The sequence below is a fragment of the Eurytemora carolleeae genome, unplaced genomic scaffold (assembly GCF_000591075.1).
Source record: "Eurytemora carolleeae unplaced genomic scaffold, Eaff_2.0 scaffold472, whole genome shotgun sequence".
In the NCBI taxonomy this organism is placed as follows: Eukaryota; Metazoa; Arthropoda; class Copepoda; order Calanoida; family Temoridae; genus Eurytemora; species Eurytemora carolleeae.
The window spans coordinates 77,547-98,515 of record NW_019396392.1 but is presented as its reverse complement, the minus strand read 5'-3'; the positions used below and the strand labels follow the sequence as shown (position 1 = coordinate 98,515).

The following is a 20,969-nucleotide window of genomic DNA, read 5'->3' as shown; positions in this document are numbered from 1 at the left end:
ATGATATTGGTTTTTACACAAAATCTATATTCCAATTATTGAAAAATATGTGAACTAATGAATATTAGATAAATATTCCATCTCTCATTTGAAGGGGGGGGGAGGCCAAGGTAGAGGAAAAACTTACAATATTTGCTAAAATTTATCATATTAATTCAAATTTACCTAATCAGAACACAAAGTGTGTTTTTCTTGATTTAGGATTATGCATTTAACAAACAAAGCTATAAAGAGCTTCATAAACCGAATGCACTACTGTAAAGGTCATCACGCGGGCATAAAGGGATTACAGGTATTAAACTTTAAAACTGCTCCAAGAGAATGAAAAACTGTATTTTCGATAAGTTTGCTTTTATTACGTTAAGCTAATTTTTTAGAACGATTTATCTGAACAATTTTACTAATTGTTTTGAAAAATCGCTTTGGTTTTCATCTTTGGTCAGATGCATTTTACATGATGCAGTAAAAGCAAACTTATAAAGCATGACATTTTTAAATAGGAACCTCTTAAATTCATTAAGATCTTTAAAAGTCTAAAACTTAAAATGAATAGAAACGGACCCCAAAATTAAATAACAGATATTTATTGACGTATCAGTGCCCAGAAAGATTTTGATAAAACATTAAAGTTAACGTTTTTAAAAGTTGGAGAGATTAAACTTTAAAATATATATATATATATATTTCAAAACCCCAGAAACAGAAACTCGGTATTTGTTAAAAAATTGAAGAGGAAAGGACTATAAAGTGTTTCTCCCTTAGTCAGAGTGCAACTTAATTATTTACCAGAATTCTACGAATTTTAGAAATTATTTTATTTCGACTTACTACCAGGAACTTTAAGAAAAAACGAATATTCAAAACTTCCATGTGCTTTGTTTGGAAAAAATGCAAATAACAATAAAAATAAACCTGTTAAAATTCAAAATAAACATTGGAATTGTGTTTGTTTGACTATTTCTCATGGAATTTTGACTATTTCTCATGGAATTTTTTAATTTTTTTTTAATTACTTATGTTTTGTAGGTTTGCCAAACGCAAAATTTTATCAAGAATAATTTCTTTTATGAAATATTTAAGCAATACTTTACATTGTTTGCCAAGTATGTACAATTAAACGGGATTTCTCTAGAACAGTTTGTTAGATATATAGTTGGTAAAAAAGGCTTCAAATTTTGGAATCAACATTGGAAAGAAACTTATTTAACATGCTAATAGATTTATTGAACAATTTAAAAGAAGGTTAGAAGATAAAAACAATAACGCCCAACTTCAAAGATTTCGAAGTTAGAATTTTAAAAACTACTTTTTATCAGTTTTAAAATTTATTATTATTCCCCATTAAATAAGCATTCCAAACACACTAGGGTTAAATTTTTTTTAAAGAAAGAGAGATTTTCTTCCTTTAACAAGTAATCCTAACACACTAGGGTTAACAGATTTTGAAAAAAGAGAGAAAGATTTTTCAAAATATTTTTTTCCCTCTTTAACAAGCAATCCTAACACATTAACAGATTTTAAAGAAAGGAAGATTTTCAACAAAAAAATAAATTTTCTTCTTTTCTATTAAGTTACCTTATTGACGAGCTGTGATTTCTGATCTGCCGAACCAAATTCAAAAAACTTTTGAATAACATAATTTCCAAACACATCAGTCATCAGATTGTAGGCGTGAGGCAGAATCTCCTGAAAATTAATCTTAATTATTAATTTTAGAATAAATGTTAATCTCGTTAGTCTCCTCTCTTATGTTTTTTTTTAATTAACGGGACTATTGATGTAATTTAAAGAATATATATCTCTTGCCATGTCTGATTTACAATGATATCCTTTAAGATGAATCAGCTGCAGTTTTTTAGTTCATGCTGCAAAGAAAATAGAATTTAGCACTTGTTAAAAACGATATTATCTTCCTCAATGTAATTAGAAATTAAAAGGATACTGTAGTGAATAAGACATGCGAATCTTTTTAATGAAGGGCCGGCCTCCCTTGAAATTGCGTCAACAGTCCCTTTAAGAGAAAAGATCCATGTTAGTAGATGTTTGTGAATCTAAATAATCTCAATATGATCCGAGATCAAGAACTGAAGGAAACCCGACTGTCTAATCCAGATTTTCAGCTTAAAATATATTTAAACATTTAGCTAAACATCTTATTTTGAATAATTTTTGAATCGATTTTTTAAACCTGGAAAATTATATATTTATTAGAATAAAAAATTATAAACCCCTCGGCCCCCACATCCAACTTCTGGGAAATTATACAATCAACAGATTTATTTAAATTTTTTTCTTGAGTCAAGAAAATCTGTTAAAAACACAATAATTAATATTTTTTGATTATCCAATTTTATTTTGTTTTGAATTAACCTGAAACACTGCTTGCTTCTCTCCTGGTGCAGCCCTCTCTAGTTTCTGCTGGATAAATCTTTAAAAAATGTTTTAATTAAAAATTAATAAAATAGAAGACAGTTTCCACAAAGATAAAAATGGCTTCGCTTCAAAAAAAGAATGAGCTTATTTTTTAAGAGGTTTCGATTTAATTTTTTATCTTTCATTTTTATTTCTCCAAAAAATCCAAAAAGAGAAAAAATTTTGTGCTTCAAAATGCAAACATGGTTGGCAATATTTAATGTTTACCTAGATCCATGCTGATCCTGGCTAAACTCTACAATATGATTTGTGATATCTCTTAGCTGTAGATTAGGATACCGACTATTCCTAGTAATCATCATCATTATCATCATTATCATAATTATCGTTATTTTAATCATTATCATCATTATCATCATTATCACCATTATCATCATTATCGTCATTATCGTCATTATCGTCATTATCATCATTATCATCATTATCATCACTATCATCACTATCATCATTATCATCATTATCATCATTACCATCATTACCATCATTATCATCATTATCATCATTATCATCACAATTATCGTCATTAGCATCATTAGCATCATTATCGTCATTATCGTCATTATCATCATTATCATCATCGTCTTTATCGTCTTTATCGTCATCATCCTCATCATCGTCATTATCATCATTATCATCATTATCATCATTATCATCATTAACATCATTATCATCATTATCGTCATTATCGTCATTATCGTCATTATTGTCATTATCATTATTATCATTTTTATCAATATCGTCATTACCGTCATTATCGTCATAACGTCATTATCGTTATTAAAGTCATTATTATCATTATCATACTTGTCATCATTGTCATCATTGTCATCATTATCAGCATTATCATCATTATCATCATCAAAATAAAATGAGATTGCTAAAAATCATTTTTCTCTCCAACAATTTTTCATCTCCTTTCTCTTGGTTCTTTCATATAGAGCTAAACCTTCAATCTTTAAAGTTTGAATTGGGCGAAAACTTTATTTAAACATGGGAATAAATTTAAACAACTTCAGACCATACTAAACACAGAAAACCATATCTATCCATCTATCCATCTATCCCTATCCGTCCGTCCGTCCGTCCGTCCGTNTATCTGTCTATCTGTCTATCTGTCTATCTGTCTATCTGTCTATCTGTCTATTTGTCTATCTGTCTATCTGTCTATGTGTTACATAAAACTTGATAATACTTGTCTATCTAACTGTCTATCTATCTGTCTATCTATCTGTCTATCTATCTGTCTATCTGTCCATCCATCTGTCCATCTGTCCATCTGTCCATCAATCAATCTCCTGAACTACCTGAAGTCCTCCAGAAGTCTGGATCTATTGCTGTTTTTATCCAACCCAGCGGAGTTCTCTCGGGTTCGTCCTGAACAAAATAATTAGCTTGTATGCCGCTCTGCTGTTCTAAATTGTCTAAAACGCGTCTTAAAAGCCTAGTTTCAAAAACTGTTTTTTCTTCTACATACTTTTAGTTTTTTACTACCTGGCATAACATTTCCTCCAGGCTGACCGAAGAGAAGATTGGGCCCTAGAAATACAAATTAGAGTTTCAAATGGGCCTTGGAATAAATATTGCAATACAGGTTGGTCCGGGAATCAACGTTCGAACATATTATAATGGCCCTAGAATTAATTGGGCCAATATAAGAAGAAATATTGGGTCCTGGAATTTTAAAAAATTTTGGGCCCTGGACCCTGAAGTACATATTTAAATTAAAAGTTAAAAACACTAGTAAAGTTGGCTTTATTCCACTGCAGGGACATAAATATTTGATTTAGTGAGAAAAAAAGAGGAAATAAAATTTTAAATTTATAAATAAAATTTATAAGGTTACACTCACTTTTTTAAAGTTTATCATAATCATTTAAAACAAAATTCTAATATATAGGGTTTAGAGTATTATCATCATCACTAAGTGTAACTTTTATCATAAAAAGTATTGATTAAATCAATACCTCAACTACCAATTATCATATTTGAATTTGTAACACGGCCAGGGTATACAATTTTAGGAATAAAATGAAAATCAGTTATTTTCCCACATTTTTTTCCGCCGCTCCGTGCAAACATACAAAACTTATGGGGAAGAAAATGAGTTGTCAAGAAATAAAACACCCTTGTCTGTTTTTTATTTAAATATTTATTTACCAAGAGTAGGAGTTCTAGGAGGGAATATTCCTCCCCCGAGAGCAAAAGCTCTATCTACCCCTGCTCCAAGACGGGGGCGCATATCAAATAGCCCCAGGGGAGGCGGGGTCAGGGAGCCCCCTGAACCCCCCATACCAAGAGTAGGAGATCCAATGCTTCCTGAAAAAAAAAATAATCTTAAAAAGCTATTTATTTTTTATCTGCTTTTTGGTTTAACATTTCAAATTTTCGATTTTGTTCAGAAATATAAAACCGGTTTGATTGGAATATCTACATCACATAAAATCATGTTCTATTAATGAAAAAAATGAAGCAAAGGCTCCATTAAGATTATTTCAAAATAATAAAATTTGCGAGGAAATGTAATATTTACTCGCAGAAAATTTAGAATCTGGCTTAATATGGATTCCCATGAATTAAGAATAGTGGGATTAGTTGAAATTCAAAAATTTGTAGCGAACGAAAAAAACAGGAATGAGATTTTCTTATGGGGTCAATTATTAACGCCAACCCCCAACACTTTCCCTCCCCTTTATTCTGGAAAGGGGTTAAACTTAAGATACTGAGTCTTCCCACCCCTGCCCTCTATGGGTGTTAATAGAATGATAAATACGTTGGTCCTTCAAAGTAACTAAAGTAAGGAAAGAAGAATAAGGATTTCTCGGAAATTGCTTTCCTAAAAATTGAATAATTTTGTCATAAATCAAAAAGTGCGAGGACACAATGTCTAAACCCAATCCAAAAATTGAAAGCTTAAATCCAAACAATGTCACGTGGATAAAATTCTAACTGATAAAATGACGAAAAAAGGAAAATGGAATATTTAAACAAATAAATACAAATGCGTGAATGCACAACTAAAACATCGAGTAAACGAGTAAACGAAAACAAGTAAACGAGTAAACGAGTAAACGAGTAAACGAGTAAACGAGTAAACGAGTAAACGAGTAAACGAGTAAACGAGTATAAACGAATAAATGAATAAACGAATAAATGAATAAATGAATAAATGAATAAATGAATAAATGAATAAATGAATAAATGAATAAATGAATAAATGAAATATTTTACGAATAAAGGAATTAGTAAATTGACTGATAAAAGAAATTAAGAATAAACGGATAAACGTTTTAACGAATTGAAAAATTTAAAGCAAATTAACGAATAAACGATTAAGGCAATACTCTACAATTAGAAAAATAATTGAATAATCCTATTGACAAATTGACGAAAAAGCGAACCAATGAAAAATTATACACGAATAACCTAATATGCAAATAAACAAATAAACGAATAGGTGAAAAAACGAATAAACAAATTAAAGAAATTATAGATAACCGCATAAATAAAACACGAATTTACAAATTTGACAAAAATACCAAATTATTGAATAATCGAATAAACTAATTAAAATTAAAATAATAACGAACAAACAAACTTAAAATGTCAACTAAACGAATAAACGAATAAGATATAAACAAAAATCGAATAATAAAAAACATGAATAATGAGTGCTCACCAATGTTTCCATAGCTGGGCCATCCTTTAGGTTTACCAAAGTCTAGAGAAGACAGAGAAGTTTGACTTCGATCCAAACTATCCCGCCTAGAGTTATCAGTATTCATTATTTCATGTAATAATAAAAAAAAATCAGTTTTATAAATACTCCGCGCCAGGGGTGTATACAGGAATTTGAGTAGGGGGGGGGAGGGTTTCTAAGTGGTTAGCACCCGTTGGACCTGAAAACTCCCTGGAAGCCGTATATTTTACTAATCCGTAGCCCCACTGCAGTACACCTTTGCTCCGCGCCCAGGGGGATGAAGATTCATAAAGTGAGTCTTTCTGGGAGGTTACTGTTTTCTAGAAAATATCCCCCCAACTAAACTTGGTTTAGAATGGTTTCCAGGTAAAAAAAAAAAAGAATTTTTAGGCAAAATTAATCTATAAGGATTTTTTTTATCAATTTATTGTCCAGTTTTCCATTTCTCCCTTCCAAAACCATGGAGAGGGGGGAGGGGGGAGGCTAGTTGAACTACTTCTCTCGTGCACTCTTGGTACAATGTTCAACTGAAGTTTAGAGGTCGAATATTTGATTGGATTAGACCGAGAATTTATAATTATAAGTAAATATTTTTGCCTAAGATTAGATATTTCATTATTTTTTAATTAATTCTTATCCTAGTTGGAATCCAGGTCCCATTGTGTAATACGATCCGAAGGAATTTAATAACCGGACGATTAGAATATCTTTATTAGTTGAGTAAAATGAAGCTATTTTTAAGATTTATTTTTTGAAGTTGTAAATCCCAAAGTAAAACCAAAATAAGCTGGATCTTAGATTTTGAAGTTGCATAAGTAAAGAAAAAAAATCATCATATTATCTTTAACCACGGAATGGGTGGAGGGGGTTGCGTTTGACATTGTTTCTGTTTAGATATATTGTATCTCATATATGATAAAATATTGCCGGACACGTAGGATACCTCAAACCTTTTTTATCTTATTTAACCGTGTGGAAAATTTCCAACGAACAAAGAATATAAATTGAAGATTCTATTTGTTACAGGTCTTTCTTCAATTGCAAACATTGAAGAAAATACTTAAATAAGTTTGAAATAATGCTGATAATATATTCCTGAGGTTTGAGTTGGCCATCGAGGATATGGGAGACATGTTCATGTTGGAGTAGGTATTGTTCAAGCTGGGTAGCACAGGGTTCACAAGCCTTACAGGAGGAACACCTGGATATATCAATCAATCAATCAATCAACCAACTGAATAACTCAATCATCAACCAACTAATTAATCAATTGAAAAATAACTGAGCTGGGAACTTTTGTGCTGGATACTTATAATTCCGATTACTTGATCTCAATATCCACTGTGGGCACCTTTATTTGAGGATTAATGCTTGATCTCTTGATTTCAGTTATTCCTCCCCTGATCAAAGCTACCTATGATCTTGATATCCACAGTACAAGACTTCCCAGCTTTGATAAATCAATGAATAAATTATTAAATTAACTGTTAAAATCAATAATCAATCAATAAAGCAATAAATTCAAATTAACAAAATCAATCAATTAAACAAACAAATTAATCTCTACATTTATTAACTAATTTACCAAACTTAAGCATTTCTCTACAGGTAATTTTTAAAATAAATTCATAAAAGCAAATATTCACTTTTTCAATCTTAAGCTAATAATTAAAGGGAATGTAAGCGTAATTTTAATTAACCCTCCATGCAAAGATTGCAACTTCCGATGTATAACTCGATGCCCTTTTAAAAGCATTAATAAGATATCCATGTTTGTAAAACTTATTTTTATGTGTGATTTCTGTTCACAAGTGCATTTCTTGCTTACAAGAAATTTTTTCAAAACATTATTTTTTTCAAGTCAGAAAACGACGCTATCTTCAACATTTCTGATCAGATTAAGATTTCAAGGGTATCCTCGTAAATCAGGCATTGCCATCATTGCATAAAGGGACACTTGAAATAACGCTTTTAGTCCTTTTAAGTAAACAAGGCTTTTAGGGGGCTTTGCGCCAATCTTCTATTTCATTTTTTAATGGTGGCTTTGTCTGTGAGCATCTTCTCTTTGAAAAAGTAGGAAAAAAAGTTCGCGGATTTCAAAATATTTTTGCGCGCATATTCAAAATTTTACAAAAATAAAAAACTTAAAAACTGAAATTTTTAAAAATTTTTATCATTCATAAATCTTCCCTGGGGTCACATGAGTCCCTCGAAAAATTTGTGTCCGATCAGTTCAGCCGTTTTGACGTTTTTTTTTGGATACAAACAGACAGACAGACAGGCTAAGCTAAGTAAAAGTGAAAAACCGGAAAAAGAATCTATAAACGTTACCTCCGCCTGGCCCAAGCCGTATCCCTCCATTGGTATCATAAAATGGAATCATCTAAACATATAATCAAGGTTATCAGTTGATCAATCCAATCCAATCTGATTGATGTGTTAGGATCAGTCAAATAGATCAACGTAAAACAATCAATTATATGAACTTACAATTTAATCAATCAAATCAATTTCCTCCATTTTATCATATTAATCCATTTTATTAAATTCATTTGATTCATCAATTTCACCCATTTCACCAATTTCATCCATTTCATCCATTTCAATCATTTCACCAAAATATCAAATTCATAAAATTTACTTATTTTGGCCATTTCATCCACTTAATCCATTTAATGCATGAGATCTATTTCATCTAATTAATCAAGTTAATCCCATTCATCCAATTCCAACCATTTTGACCAAAAAAGAACAAAAAAAACCGTAAAAAATAATTACCTGATAAGGTGCAGGAGAGGTGAGAGAATCCTGAGGTCCAGGTGTTCCACCGCCATTCTAAACAACATTAATATTTATCAATATTTGAAAAATTAATGCATAATTTTAAATGACCCTCCATGCAAAAAATGGCAACTCCCGATTCACAACGGTACCCAAAAAACTGCAGTGCTCGGGAGTTTTTTTTACGTTACAAATTATATAAAAAAGAAAAGTTATTAATAACATCACGAAATCGTATACTCGATAAGTTTGCTTTGAATAATACCAATAGGCTATTTTTTACGGATCAAAGATAATGACCAAAATAATTTCTCTAAACGAAAAACGATTTTTCCAACCGTTCAGTAAATTCGTTAATATCTATGATCTTGCGTGCAATTTTGAAATAAGATTTACATCTCAGATATTCTAATAGAAAAAATCTCAAACATTGTTATATTAAAAAACGGTCCTCAAAACTCTGCCCACCAGAAGCTGCGTACCTGTGATGCAGGACTGCCTGGGCGTCCACTGCTGCTTCTTGAGCTTCCGTTCTGAGGTGGCCCCGGTGTGGTGGGGGTACCGTTGGGGATAAGCCCCCCTGGAGGGGGGTACCAGGGGACTCCAGCATAGTAGGACATAGGTAGCATGGGCAAACCATTTTGGCCTAAGCAAATCAATCAAATTAAACTTTTAGGGACGCCCTTTAACCCAATCCAGAAGTGACTTAACTAAATCAGAAATGAAATGAATGAATTTGCAATAAAACTGTATTTAAAGGTTCTGTATTGAAAGGGTTCTGTATTTAAAGGTTCTGTATTGAAAGGGTTCTGTATTTAAAGGGTTCTGTATTGAAAGGGTTCTGTATTTAAAGGGTTCTGTATTTAAAGGGTTCTATATTTAAAGGGTTCTATATATAAAGGGTTCTGTATTTAAAGGGTTCTATATTGAAAGGGTTCTATATTTGAAGGGTTCTATATTTGAAGAGTTCTATATTTAAAGAGCTCTATATTTAAAGGGTTCTATATTTAAAGGGTTCTATATTTAAAGGGTTCTGTATTTAAAGGAATCTATATTCAAAGGGTTCTATATTTAAAGGGTTCTATATTTAAAGGGTTCTAGGTTTAAAGGGTTCTGTATGGAATTTAAAGTTTTGTAAGTTATTGCAGTTAAGTCTAACTCATTATATAGTTTATTTAACTTGTAAAATGTTATTTTCAACTTAACTAACAGAATAATAAGGGGGTTTATTTAATATCATTTAGGAAGGGATTATTATTACATTTTAAAAACAAGATGTCTGGTTTTGATGAAGACTTAAAAAAATAAACCTTTTTTTAAAACTAATACGGAGACCATTGAATTTGATTAAATAAGGCGACACATTCAGTAAAACAAAAATAGACTGAAAGCCAATTACTTAAGCTCTTGATCGTGACCCATGAAAGTTATATCTGATGTTCCTGTCTCGAGAAATTGATATAAAACTGTCTAATTTATATGAAAATTCACATATACACAATTTTGTATAGAAATAGTAGGTTTAAACAGATCATATTCAGCAAATATGCAACCAATCTGAAAACGAATACATCCCAGAGAAACCAAATTAAACTTTCTCCACTTATTATTTTATATTTTTTATCTTTATTTTTAAAATATATAATTTACGTCACAAGAACTCCCGCCGATCGTAGTGCGGCATAGTGGTCACGTGTCTCTGTCTGTATCACGTGACCAGTATACTACACTCTCAAAAGCTTAAGTGATTGGCTTTCAGCCTATACCCCCTTTTTATTTTTCCTTTACAGTCCCAATACAGAAAAAGTCTGAAAATATATTTTAAAAGTAAAAACTGAAGAAAAATTGAATCAAAAAAGGAAAGATTTAAATTCCAAACCGAAAAATCTAATCAAACAAATTTAAGCTTAAATTTAAAAATATTACTTAAAGGGACTGTGAGCGTACTTTCAAGTGATCCTTCATGCACAAGAGCATTCCTCGATTTACAACGTCAATTAACCCTCCATGCAAAGATTGCAACTTCCGATGTATAACTCGATGCCCTTTAAAAGCATTAATAAGATATCCATGTTTGTAAAACTTATTTTTATGTGTGATTTCTGTTCACAAGTGCATTTCTTGCTTACAAGAAATTTTTTCANAAAGAAGCATTGGAGAAATTATCAGAGTTAAAAACGTTATCTAGAGTCTAGAGAACGATAGAAACTTACGACTTTTTTATTTATTAAAATAAGGTTTCAAAATGTAACGTAGTGAATTGTGCACTGCCATTTTGGGTTGAAAGGGTCAGCTAAAATTACCCTAACAGTCCCTTAAAGATCATTAAAAAATATGAAAAACGAAAACTAAAAAAAGAATAAAAATGTCTACCTAGATTGAGGAGATAGGGATCTTGTTGTACCCCTGGGTTTATCAGATAAGGACTGTTCCCAGGAAATCCACCTAAAACATATTTTTTTCATAATTTCAAGCGCTTCGTGCCACTTCTTAGTGCACACCAATCTCTAGCTCACTCTTAGGTTATCTGTCTTACGCAGATTTTGTTTATCCTTTAATATGTTTTAAAGTCCTTTCTACTGGCTATAAACTGTAGTATACTTACTGGCTTTAAACTGTAGTATACTAACTAACTACCGGGCACACTCGTTTTCAAACAAATATGGCAAAACGGATTTCTGATGGGTGCTGGGCCGCTGGTAGCGGATTAAATTAAATCATAATATTCGAAATTTTATTCCATACTGCCAAAAAAAAAACTGGAATAGTTTAAATTTTCATGTTTTACAATTGATAGTGTTGAAATAAAAATAAATATTTTTGGTCAAAAAGTACGTTTAAACAGTTAAAGAAAAGGGGGAAAAATAAGAGAAGAGACAGGTTTACTTTAAACCCGGAAAATCTAAGAAAACATTCTTATTCTTTATTCAATACTGTACAGTGTACAGTGTACAATATACATTAAAAATCTGTGTGTTGCAGTTCAATAATAGTTTTACATATTTTGAAGGATGGAATTCTGAATTTAATTGAAGTTTTTTTCCACAATGCTTTAATGATCATTAGATTGAGGACTAATCAAATTCCCAAATCTTAAATCAAGAGTATAAATATGTTTAAACTATGCAATTCTCAGGATCCTAATATAATATATATGTAATTCATATATATTTCCTTCCTTTCTACCTTCCTAAAATTATAATGGTTGGGAGAGAAGCTCCCTCAAATTATAATTGTTGGGAGAGAAGCTCCCTCAAATAAAAATGATAGGGAGAGAAGCTCCCTGAAATTAAAATGATAGGGAGAGAAGCTCCCTCAAAATTAAAATGGTAGGGAGAGAAGCTCCCTCAAATTAAAATGGTAGGGAGAGAAGCTCCCTTAAAATGGTAAGGAGAGAAGCTTCCTGAACTTAAAAAGGTAGGGAGAGAAGCTTCCTGAAATTATAATTGTTGGGAGAGATGCTCCCTGAACTTAAAATGGTAGGGAGAGATGCTCCCTGAACTTAAAATAGTAGGGAGAGAAGCTTCCTGAAATTATAATTGTTGGGAAAGATGCTCCCTGAACTTTAAATGGTAGGGAGAGAAGCTCCCTGAAATTAAAATGGTTGGGAGAGAATCTCCCTGAAATTAAAATGGTTGGGAGAGAAGCTCCATGAAATTAAAATGGTAGAGAGAAGCTCCCTCAAATTATAATTGTTGGGATAGAAGCTCCCTGAAATTAAAATGGTTGGGAGAGAAGCTCCCTGAAATTAAAATGGTAGAGAGAAGCTGCCTGAAATTATAATTGTTGGGAGAGAAGAAGCTCCCTGAAATTAAAATGATAGGGAGAGAAGCTCCCTGAAATTAAAATGATAGGGAGAGAAGCTCCCTGAATTATATGTTTGAGGCGAGGATCCCTGGAGAAGGTATGATAGGAGAAAAACAAGATGTCAATATTTAAATAAGATGAGTGACTGATGTGGGAAGTATATGATGAAATTGGAAAATCTATTTTCACCAATATTTTATAAGGATTTTAAATAAAAAAATTTGCTCTTGGGTATATTACGATTTAAAACGTTCATCGCACAAAAAAATTGCCGTTTTAAATTATATTATACTTAATTATTTTAATGTTCAGTTTTCCTTTCGTCTTTATAAGCTAAATTTAACCAACTTCAAAGATATATTATTTGCAAGGAAAGTAATATTTTTGCACAATCTTTTAGCAAGTATATCAAATTTGTGCAGGTCATTCGCAAAATCGTGGAAATGTCGGCATAGTTTAACATCTTTTTTCGCGAAACATAACACAATGGTAAAAAAAATATTTTTTTTGTGTGTAAAATAAACTGACACACATTTTGGGGGGTCAGGGTAGACATGTAAAACCACCCCAAAAACCCACGTGTGATTGGGCTTTTGGGGCTTTATTGGGTTTTTAATTTTGCTTCTTCTAATTATAGCATTTTCTTCCTTCTTATAATGATAAACTCTTCTGGAAATAAGGTCTACTTTCAACTGTATTTACAGGACTAAAACTGACACATTTTATTTCCTAAGGCTTAAACCAATGATCGTAATAAAATAAATCTTGTTCGAATATTGAGTTATTTAAAAAAAGTAAATTAATCAAACTAATCAACCACTCTAGACATCAAGATGTTTCCAGACAAATCAAACAGTGGTTTTCCTTCCTGAGCAACATCTACCGATTTATCCCCTTATAGAAGAGAAAATATATATTTGTATTTAAAGAGTATTTAAATATGATTATAGCCTATTATCACAACATTATTATTATCATTCATCTATTGCTTGAAAGGCTTATTATTATGAATTAGTGTGAATTTTGGAAGGTTTTAACTACTTTCAAATTAAAAACCCATGTCCCCAGGAGAGGTTTATAGCTCTTAAAACTTAAGAATTTCAACATTTATCATTAACATTTTCTATCTCGCAAACGAGTTTATCTAAGTTTAAAATATTTAAGGGCTACGACATTGGGTTGCAAAGAGATAGGGATTAGAATATTTAAGACAAATTTACCAATAAAACTAGGAAATTCTTCAATTTTGTTTAGTATTCCAGGTAGAAGAGAACAAAATATTAAATATTTAAGTTCAGAAAAATACCAAATACATGAATGTGGAATGTGGAGGGGATATTCTATTATTTATCCTTGTATCCTTAGTCTACTGAAAACCAAAATATCAAGCTCTGCAATTTTACAAGTTAATCTCTTTTAAATCTTTGTTTACACAACCAGGAAACTGGAGAAAAACAAATAAACCTGAGAATTTAAAAATTCAAAAGAATTACGAAAAATAAAGAAAAAGGTAGTAAAAGTAAAAATGTGCCAACTTTACTAGGACTACAGACGGGTATCTAATTTTAGGTAATTTTATGTTACAGATCAGATACCTTTAAATTTAAATAACAAAGGAACTTTTTAATTTAAATAACAAAGGTACCTTTTAATTTAAATAACAAAGGTACTTTTTAATTTAAATAAAAAAGGTACATTTTAATTTAAATAACAAGAGTACCTTTAAATATAAATAACAAGGGTACCTTTTAATTTAAATAACAAGGGTACCTTTTAATTTAAATAACAAGGTACCTTTTAATTTAAATAACAAGGGTACCTTTTAACAATTAAATTAACACAATGAGTGGAATATTGACAGTTTCTATATTAAATCCGCAAGCTAAAAAAGCATGAATATAGCGTAATAAGTTTAGCTGGAAGGAATGTTTAAGGGGTGTAGATATAAATCAATTCAATATTAAACTTGAAAATACGTCAACAGCCCTTTTTATGGGGGTCGTCAAAATATAATAGAAAATATATAAGATATATTTACAAAAATTTCATAGAAATGCACTGAAATACATAGAATTTGATCAAAGCTGATTATTTTATCTGAATAAATATTAAATAGATTTCCAGTCCAATATCATTATTTAATACATACAAATCCTAATATGCAAATTTATATGAATAAAAGTTAATTTCATTTTTCAAAACATAAATTTGTCAGATATTAAAAGGAAAATTTTAGTTAATTTTGCAATCATTTAGCCTTTATTTTTAATTATCGCCATACAATCGAAAACTACAAAACTTGAAATCTTAAAAAAGAAGAAAATATATCATAATTGAGCCAGGCCTGTTCAGACCATAAATTCAAAAAACAAAACAACTCAAATTCAATCAGGGGTGTTTATTCTTACCCCCTACCCCCTCAGGGAGAGGGGAAGAAATCAAAATTTGACCAAACCGGGAGAAATATTAAAAAAGTCAAGTGAAAAAGTGTCAAAGGAGACAAATTGTTATCCAAGAAAGTCGGAAGAAGGGAAGAAAACTGAATTTTAGATTGAATTCTCATCAGTCATCCCCCAAACGTTCCTGGAAAGACAGAATGGGGAAGGTAATTCAACTTAAATTGTCTTCCTAAAAGTGTCCGGAAAATAAAAAAAAGTTGAAACTAAAGGTTAATGATGAATTCTCTTCTCTAAAAGTTCCCTAGGTTAAAAAAGTAGAAAAATCGCATTTCAGAGAAAGTGGCTTCTATATATAAATTTGGCTTGTCTGTTTGTTTGTCTGTTTGTTTGTTTGTATCCAATAAACGTCAAAACGGCTGAACCGATCGGGCCCAAATTTTTTGTGGGACATCTAAGGACCCCAGGGAAGGTTTATGAATGATCAAAATTTCAAATATTTGTCTCCATCAAAATTCGATCTTCATTAAATTTTTGAAAATTTTGAAAATCCACGAATTTTTTGTGAAAATCCGCGAATTATTTTTGTTTTGTTTTACGATGTACACAAAGAGAACATGTTCACAATTAATATAGAAGATGGGCGCGAAGCGCCCTCTAAGGCTAGTGTAATATATTTCTTTAAATGGATTATTTTCCTGTAACGAGGAGTTTTACACTTTTGTTACTTCGAACCATAGTAATGTTGGTTCCATTTTTTATTTTTTATTTGCACCCCTTCGGGTTGCAAACGTATGCTCACAAACATGGAAGAAAAATCAACTTACTTTATAACAGAATCTACATTCTACATCCCTGATTTTATGTGTAGATTAAGCCTTGAATTTCATGAAAATTAAGTTTTCCATGCTGCATAACAGTTTAAACTGTTATAAACTCGTTTTATTAAAATTTATTTGTTATATTAAGCGTGCAACTTGGTTTAAGGAATCAATAAAGTTCTTTCCCCTGCTTGTTACTTATTTGTCCTGTCTTGTTACCTATTTGTCCTGTCTCGTTACCTATTTGTCCTGTCTCGTTTCCTATTTGTCCTGTCTTGTTACTTATTTGTCCCGTCTCGTTACCTAATTGTCCTGTCCCGTTACCTATTTTTCCTGTCTCGTCACCTATTTGTCCTGTCTCGTTACCTATTTGTCCCGTCTTGTTACCTATTTGTCCTGTCGCGTTACTTATTTATCCTGTCTCGTTACCTATTTGTCCTGTCTAGTTACCTACTTGTCCTGTCTAGTTACCTACTTGTCCTGTCTTGTTACCTATTTGTCCCGTCTCGTTACCTATTTGTCCTGTCTTGTTACCTATTAGCCCTGTCTTAAAACCTATTTGTCCTGTTTTAAAACCAACCTACTTGTCCTGTCTTGTTACCTATTTGTCCGGTCTTGTTACCTATTTGTCCGGTCTTGTTACCTATTTGTCCCGTCTTGTTACCTATTTGTCCCGTCTTGTTACCTATTTGTCCCGTCTTGTTACCTATTTGTCCCGTCTTGTTACCTATTTGTCCAGTCTTGTTACCTATTTGTCCCGTCTTGTTACCTATTTGTCCTGTCTTGTTACCTAGTTGTCCTATTTCGTACCTGTTTGTCCTGTCCGGTTACCTACTTGTCTTGTCCTGTTACCTATTTGTCCCGTCTTGTTACCTATTTGTCCCGTCTAGTTACCTATTTGTCCCGTCTAGTTACCTATTTATCCCGTTTTGTTACCTATTTTTCCTCCTATTTGTCCTATTTTGTTACCTATTTGTCCTGTCTTGTTACCTATTTGTCCTGCTGCTAGATGCTGTTGAGCCAGGAACTGTTGTTGAAGAAGATGGAGCTGAGCTTGACTGGTTAATCCCCGATAAACTCCCTGGACAATAATAAAATAATAATGGCAAACTAATAATAATGATAGAATAAGATTATCATTAAAATTACTTACTATGATTACTGATTTTGAAATGAAGATTAAAAAGTTCTTAAGAAGAATTCACAAAAATGTGCTGAAATGTACTGTACATGACTGCAATGTATTGTATATGACTGTATTGTACTGTGCTATTTAATTGTGCTACCACCGGATTTTTAAAAATGGTATTTTACAAAAAACGCGTTTTTATCCTATTTACTTATTTTAACACTTACAATGACAAAATTTAAACAAAATTTTAAACATTAAAGTACACTATTAGGCTGAAATAGATGTTCTTTGGATCGCTTAAATAGCAACTCATTTAACTCTTTGCCTCCCAACTACGCATACTCCTTTGGTTTTAATAATGTGTGCATAGGTTTGGTTTCTTAGAAAAATGACGATTTCATGACAACTACTAAAAAGGTTTATTTCCAAAGTTTGAGCTGAATTTGACAAGTTTAATTTCTTTTTACACTTCGAGACTTGTGGCTGAAAATGAACCATTAAAGTTTCGGCCACTACACAGAACATTTCTTTTCAAAATTCTCATTAAACAGACACAATGTGTTGTATTAAACCGACATGTTCTTATTTACACCAATTAGCCCAGCTAAATATCTGTCCATACAAGCAAAATCTTTCATCTCACTTAGCTGTTTGAGATAAAATGAGGAGGACAAATCTTTATCAAGGAATAAGATTTTTTAAATAGTGACAAATATGTAAAATAAAGGAAATTGTAAAATTAACAAAAACATAACTGAAATTTAGACTGGTTGGGACTGTTCTTATTTATTAATTTTCATGACAGAAACAATCTCAAGAACTGACGAGGGTCAACCCAGACCGAGATATATTTTCAACAAAATGTTGAACTAACATCTGTAGTAAACGCCTACTCCATAACATTTTTCCAATCAGTATCTATCCAGGTAGAGTTCAGTTTAAACACGGATACAATCTTGTTAGCTATCGATATCCAATGAACTATCAACGCCACTACCACTGCACACGATATCGTTTGCTATGTCAACCAGACAATAGAAATCTATTGATCAATGTCTTTAAACAGGACATGACCCACACGGCTACAATCCCGTGAACTATCGACGCCACTACCACTGGGCCCGATCTTGTTTGCTATGCCAACTGGACAATAGTGATCTATTGATCAATGTCTCAAACAGGACATTATTCACACGGCTACAATGGAATGAACTATCAACGACACTTCCACTGTGCACGATCTCGTTTGCTATGTCAACCGGACAATAGCGATCTATTGATCAATGTGTCATACACGATCTCAATTTGTATGTTTCAACGAAAACCATAATTACTCTCAACACTGTAATCAAAGCGGAGTTTCTGTATCAACTAATGTATTTGAGGTTTATATGTTACAAGTTAAAGTTAATAGACGTAATTACAATTCCTAAGTCGTCATCTATATCACATGATTAATCATGCTTTGTATTCGATTGAAACGCAGTTTCCATGAATAATGGGTTTTACGTAAAAGTTTACAAACATAGATATTTAATTATGTACAACGTAGTGCAGGTTTACAGAATATCATGTTAACCCAATATTCATTACACATCACCGAATTTTAAATCTTATTTATATCAACAAGTAAAAAATGTTTTTTTTGCAATGCTAATGATCCAGATCCGTTGGATCTGCACGATTTTGGTTTCCTGGATCCGAATCCGGATCCTCAAAAATATATAGATCCAGGGATCCGAATCCAAGGAGGAAAAAACAACCAAAAACTGCAAAAAAAAACTTTTTTATTCTCAGAACCCAAATCTGAGCTGTTGAAAAAAAGAATATAAAAATTTCTCTGAATGTTTCAAGTTTTAGCATAAAAATAAGCAAAAAAAAAGAAGAAAAATAATTTGACAATTCAGCTTTATTGAGATTGGTCCTTCTGTTAAAAAATTCCGTAAATCCGGATCCGGATCAAAATTAAATGGATCCTAAGCACTTGACTTTTTAGGTTGGCTGGTTTATTTAAAACCAGCTAACATTTGATGCTTACTTAAAGGAACTGTAGACATAATTTCAATTTCATTTTCTGTAAAGAAACGCACACTTGAAAATAATCAATTTTCAGAGAGAATATTATGGAAATCTCATGCATCCCAGATCAGACAAACCTTTGAAGGGTACGGATGTGAATAGGGCAATCCTAGAGGGTCACTTTAAATTACGTCCAATGACCCTTTAATGCTTTTTACAACTTCATTTTGACAAGTTTGAAAGCTTTGTTTCTATTGTGCCGGGAGTTTATTAAGTTTGAGCACAATAATCTGCATTAGGTTTAATATCATGCAACTTTATTTATCAACAAAGTGTCGTGGGGTTAAAGGGACTGTTACCGTTATTTTTAAGTGTCCATCCATTTATTTGAGTTTGTCTGATTTACTAAATAAAGCAAAACGACAATTTAAGTATAAAACATGTAAAATCTGCAGTTACTTGTTTGGCAATTTTGTTCATTCAATAGCTAATTCTTGATTATGAAGGGCAATACAAGGGGGGGGGGGTTCCATAAGGAATATGCAAGTTTTATAATTAAATCAAATTCTCATCAAAACTTGGTATTTTTGTTCTGATAAACACAACTATACAGAGCTCGAGTAAATAACTGCACTGCAGGGGTAGGGTAGAGATTATCAAATACAAACTTCATGAATAAATTCTTCCTTTTAAATTCAGGGGCCGGGGGGAAAAATCAAAGAATTTACAATATTTACAACAACAAAATACCATATATATAAAATACATTTTTAAGGATAAACTATGTGGAAAATTATGCTTAGTATAATATGTTTTTCATGGTGGTTTTAATCTTTTCAAAATGGCTTATGAATATTAATACTCGGGGAAAAATAAGAGAAATTACATTTTAATAATTCTAACTTTCCTTTTTACCTAATAATTCTCACAACTAATAGCCCTTGTAACAAGCAGTACCTGCCTACACCCCTAATTTACACTTATTACACCCTCACTTGATACTTATTACACACACACACACCCCCCCCTCGGCCCCGTCCCTTGTAGTAAGCAGTACCTTCCTCTCCACTGTTTGGTAATACTTATTGTCCCAAACACAAATGTTTATCTTTAAGAAAAGCTAAGACTTGAAGAAGTAAAGCATAGNAGTACCTGCCTACACCCCTGTTTGATAATACTTATTGTCCTAAACACAGACCTCCCCCTTGTAATTAGCAGTACCTGCCTACACCCCTGTTTGATAATACTTATTGTCCTAAACACAGACCTCCCCCTTGTAATTAGCAGTACCTGCCTTCACCCCTGTTTGATAATACTTATTGTCCTAAACACAAACGTTTATCTAAATGAAAATCTAAGACTATGTAGAAGCCAAGCTTGTTGATTATGCATGAAACTAGAAGTAAATGTTTAGCAGAGCTTTCTTATTCATTGTTTCCTTGTATTTAAATTAGGGTTTTAGGGGTTTTTATTTCCTCGTCAATATGTTTATATTGAAAAAATAAAGGACTTTATCACTCAAAGGAACTGTTGTCTTGATTCTTTCCTTCACCGGCCGATTCACAACGTTACATTTGACCCTTTTTTAAAGCAAAAATTATTAAACTAATTTTTGTTTTATTTTACCATCAAAAATTGAGTCTTAATTTCTAGTTTCTTTTTTATGACTTAAGGATTTTTGTAGACGAGAAAATTACGAAAAATGACCTTCAAGATCACTTAAAGAAATAACAAGAATTAAGTAAAGTTTAAGCAATTGCTGATTTAGAAGTTCATTCTTTAATGTTTAAAAATTGATGAAAGTTAATAAATAATAATAGTTTGATACCTCATAAAAGTTAAATAATAAGTATTTCAAATACAGTTTAATATTCATATCAGCT

At 31.6% G+C, this 20,969-nt stretch overlaps 1 protein-coding gene across 2 annotated transcripts in view; it reads right to left on the bottom strand.

The window, feature by feature from the left end:
• The window catches only part of LOC111702332 (pumilio homolog 2), a 70,560-nt gene that overhangs the window by 11,971 nt on the left and 37,620 nt on the right, over nt 1-20,969 (bottom strand). For both annotated transcript variants that reach the window (XM_023473982.1, XM_023473983.1), the window contains exons 9-21: nt 16,926-17,016; nt 11,285-11,356; nt 9,394-9,557; nt 8,909-8,965; nt 8,462-8,513; nt 7,226-7,331; nt 6,110-6,195; nt 4,591-4,749; nt 3,925-3,969; nt 3,738-3,807; nt 2,641-2,721; nt 2,371-2,428; nt 1,576-1,686 (exon numbers count right to left, since the gene is read on the bottom strand). In XM_023473982.1, the coding sequence (XP_023329750.1) occupies nt 1,576-1,686; nt 2,371-2,428; nt 2,641-2,721; nt 3,738-3,807; nt 3,925-3,969; nt 4,591-4,749; nt 6,110-6,195; nt 7,226-7,331; nt 8,462-8,513; nt 8,909-8,965; nt 9,394-9,557; nt 11,285-11,356; nt 16,926-17,016 (1,152 nt within the window). The remainder of the gene's footprint in view (nt 1-1,575; nt 1,687-2,370; nt 2,429-2,640; nt 2,722-3,737; nt 3,808-3,924; nt 3,970-4,590; nt 4,750-6,109; nt 6,196-7,225; nt 7,332-8,461; nt 8,514-8,908; nt 8,966-9,393; nt 9,558-11,284; nt 11,357-16,925; nt 17,017-20,969) is intronic.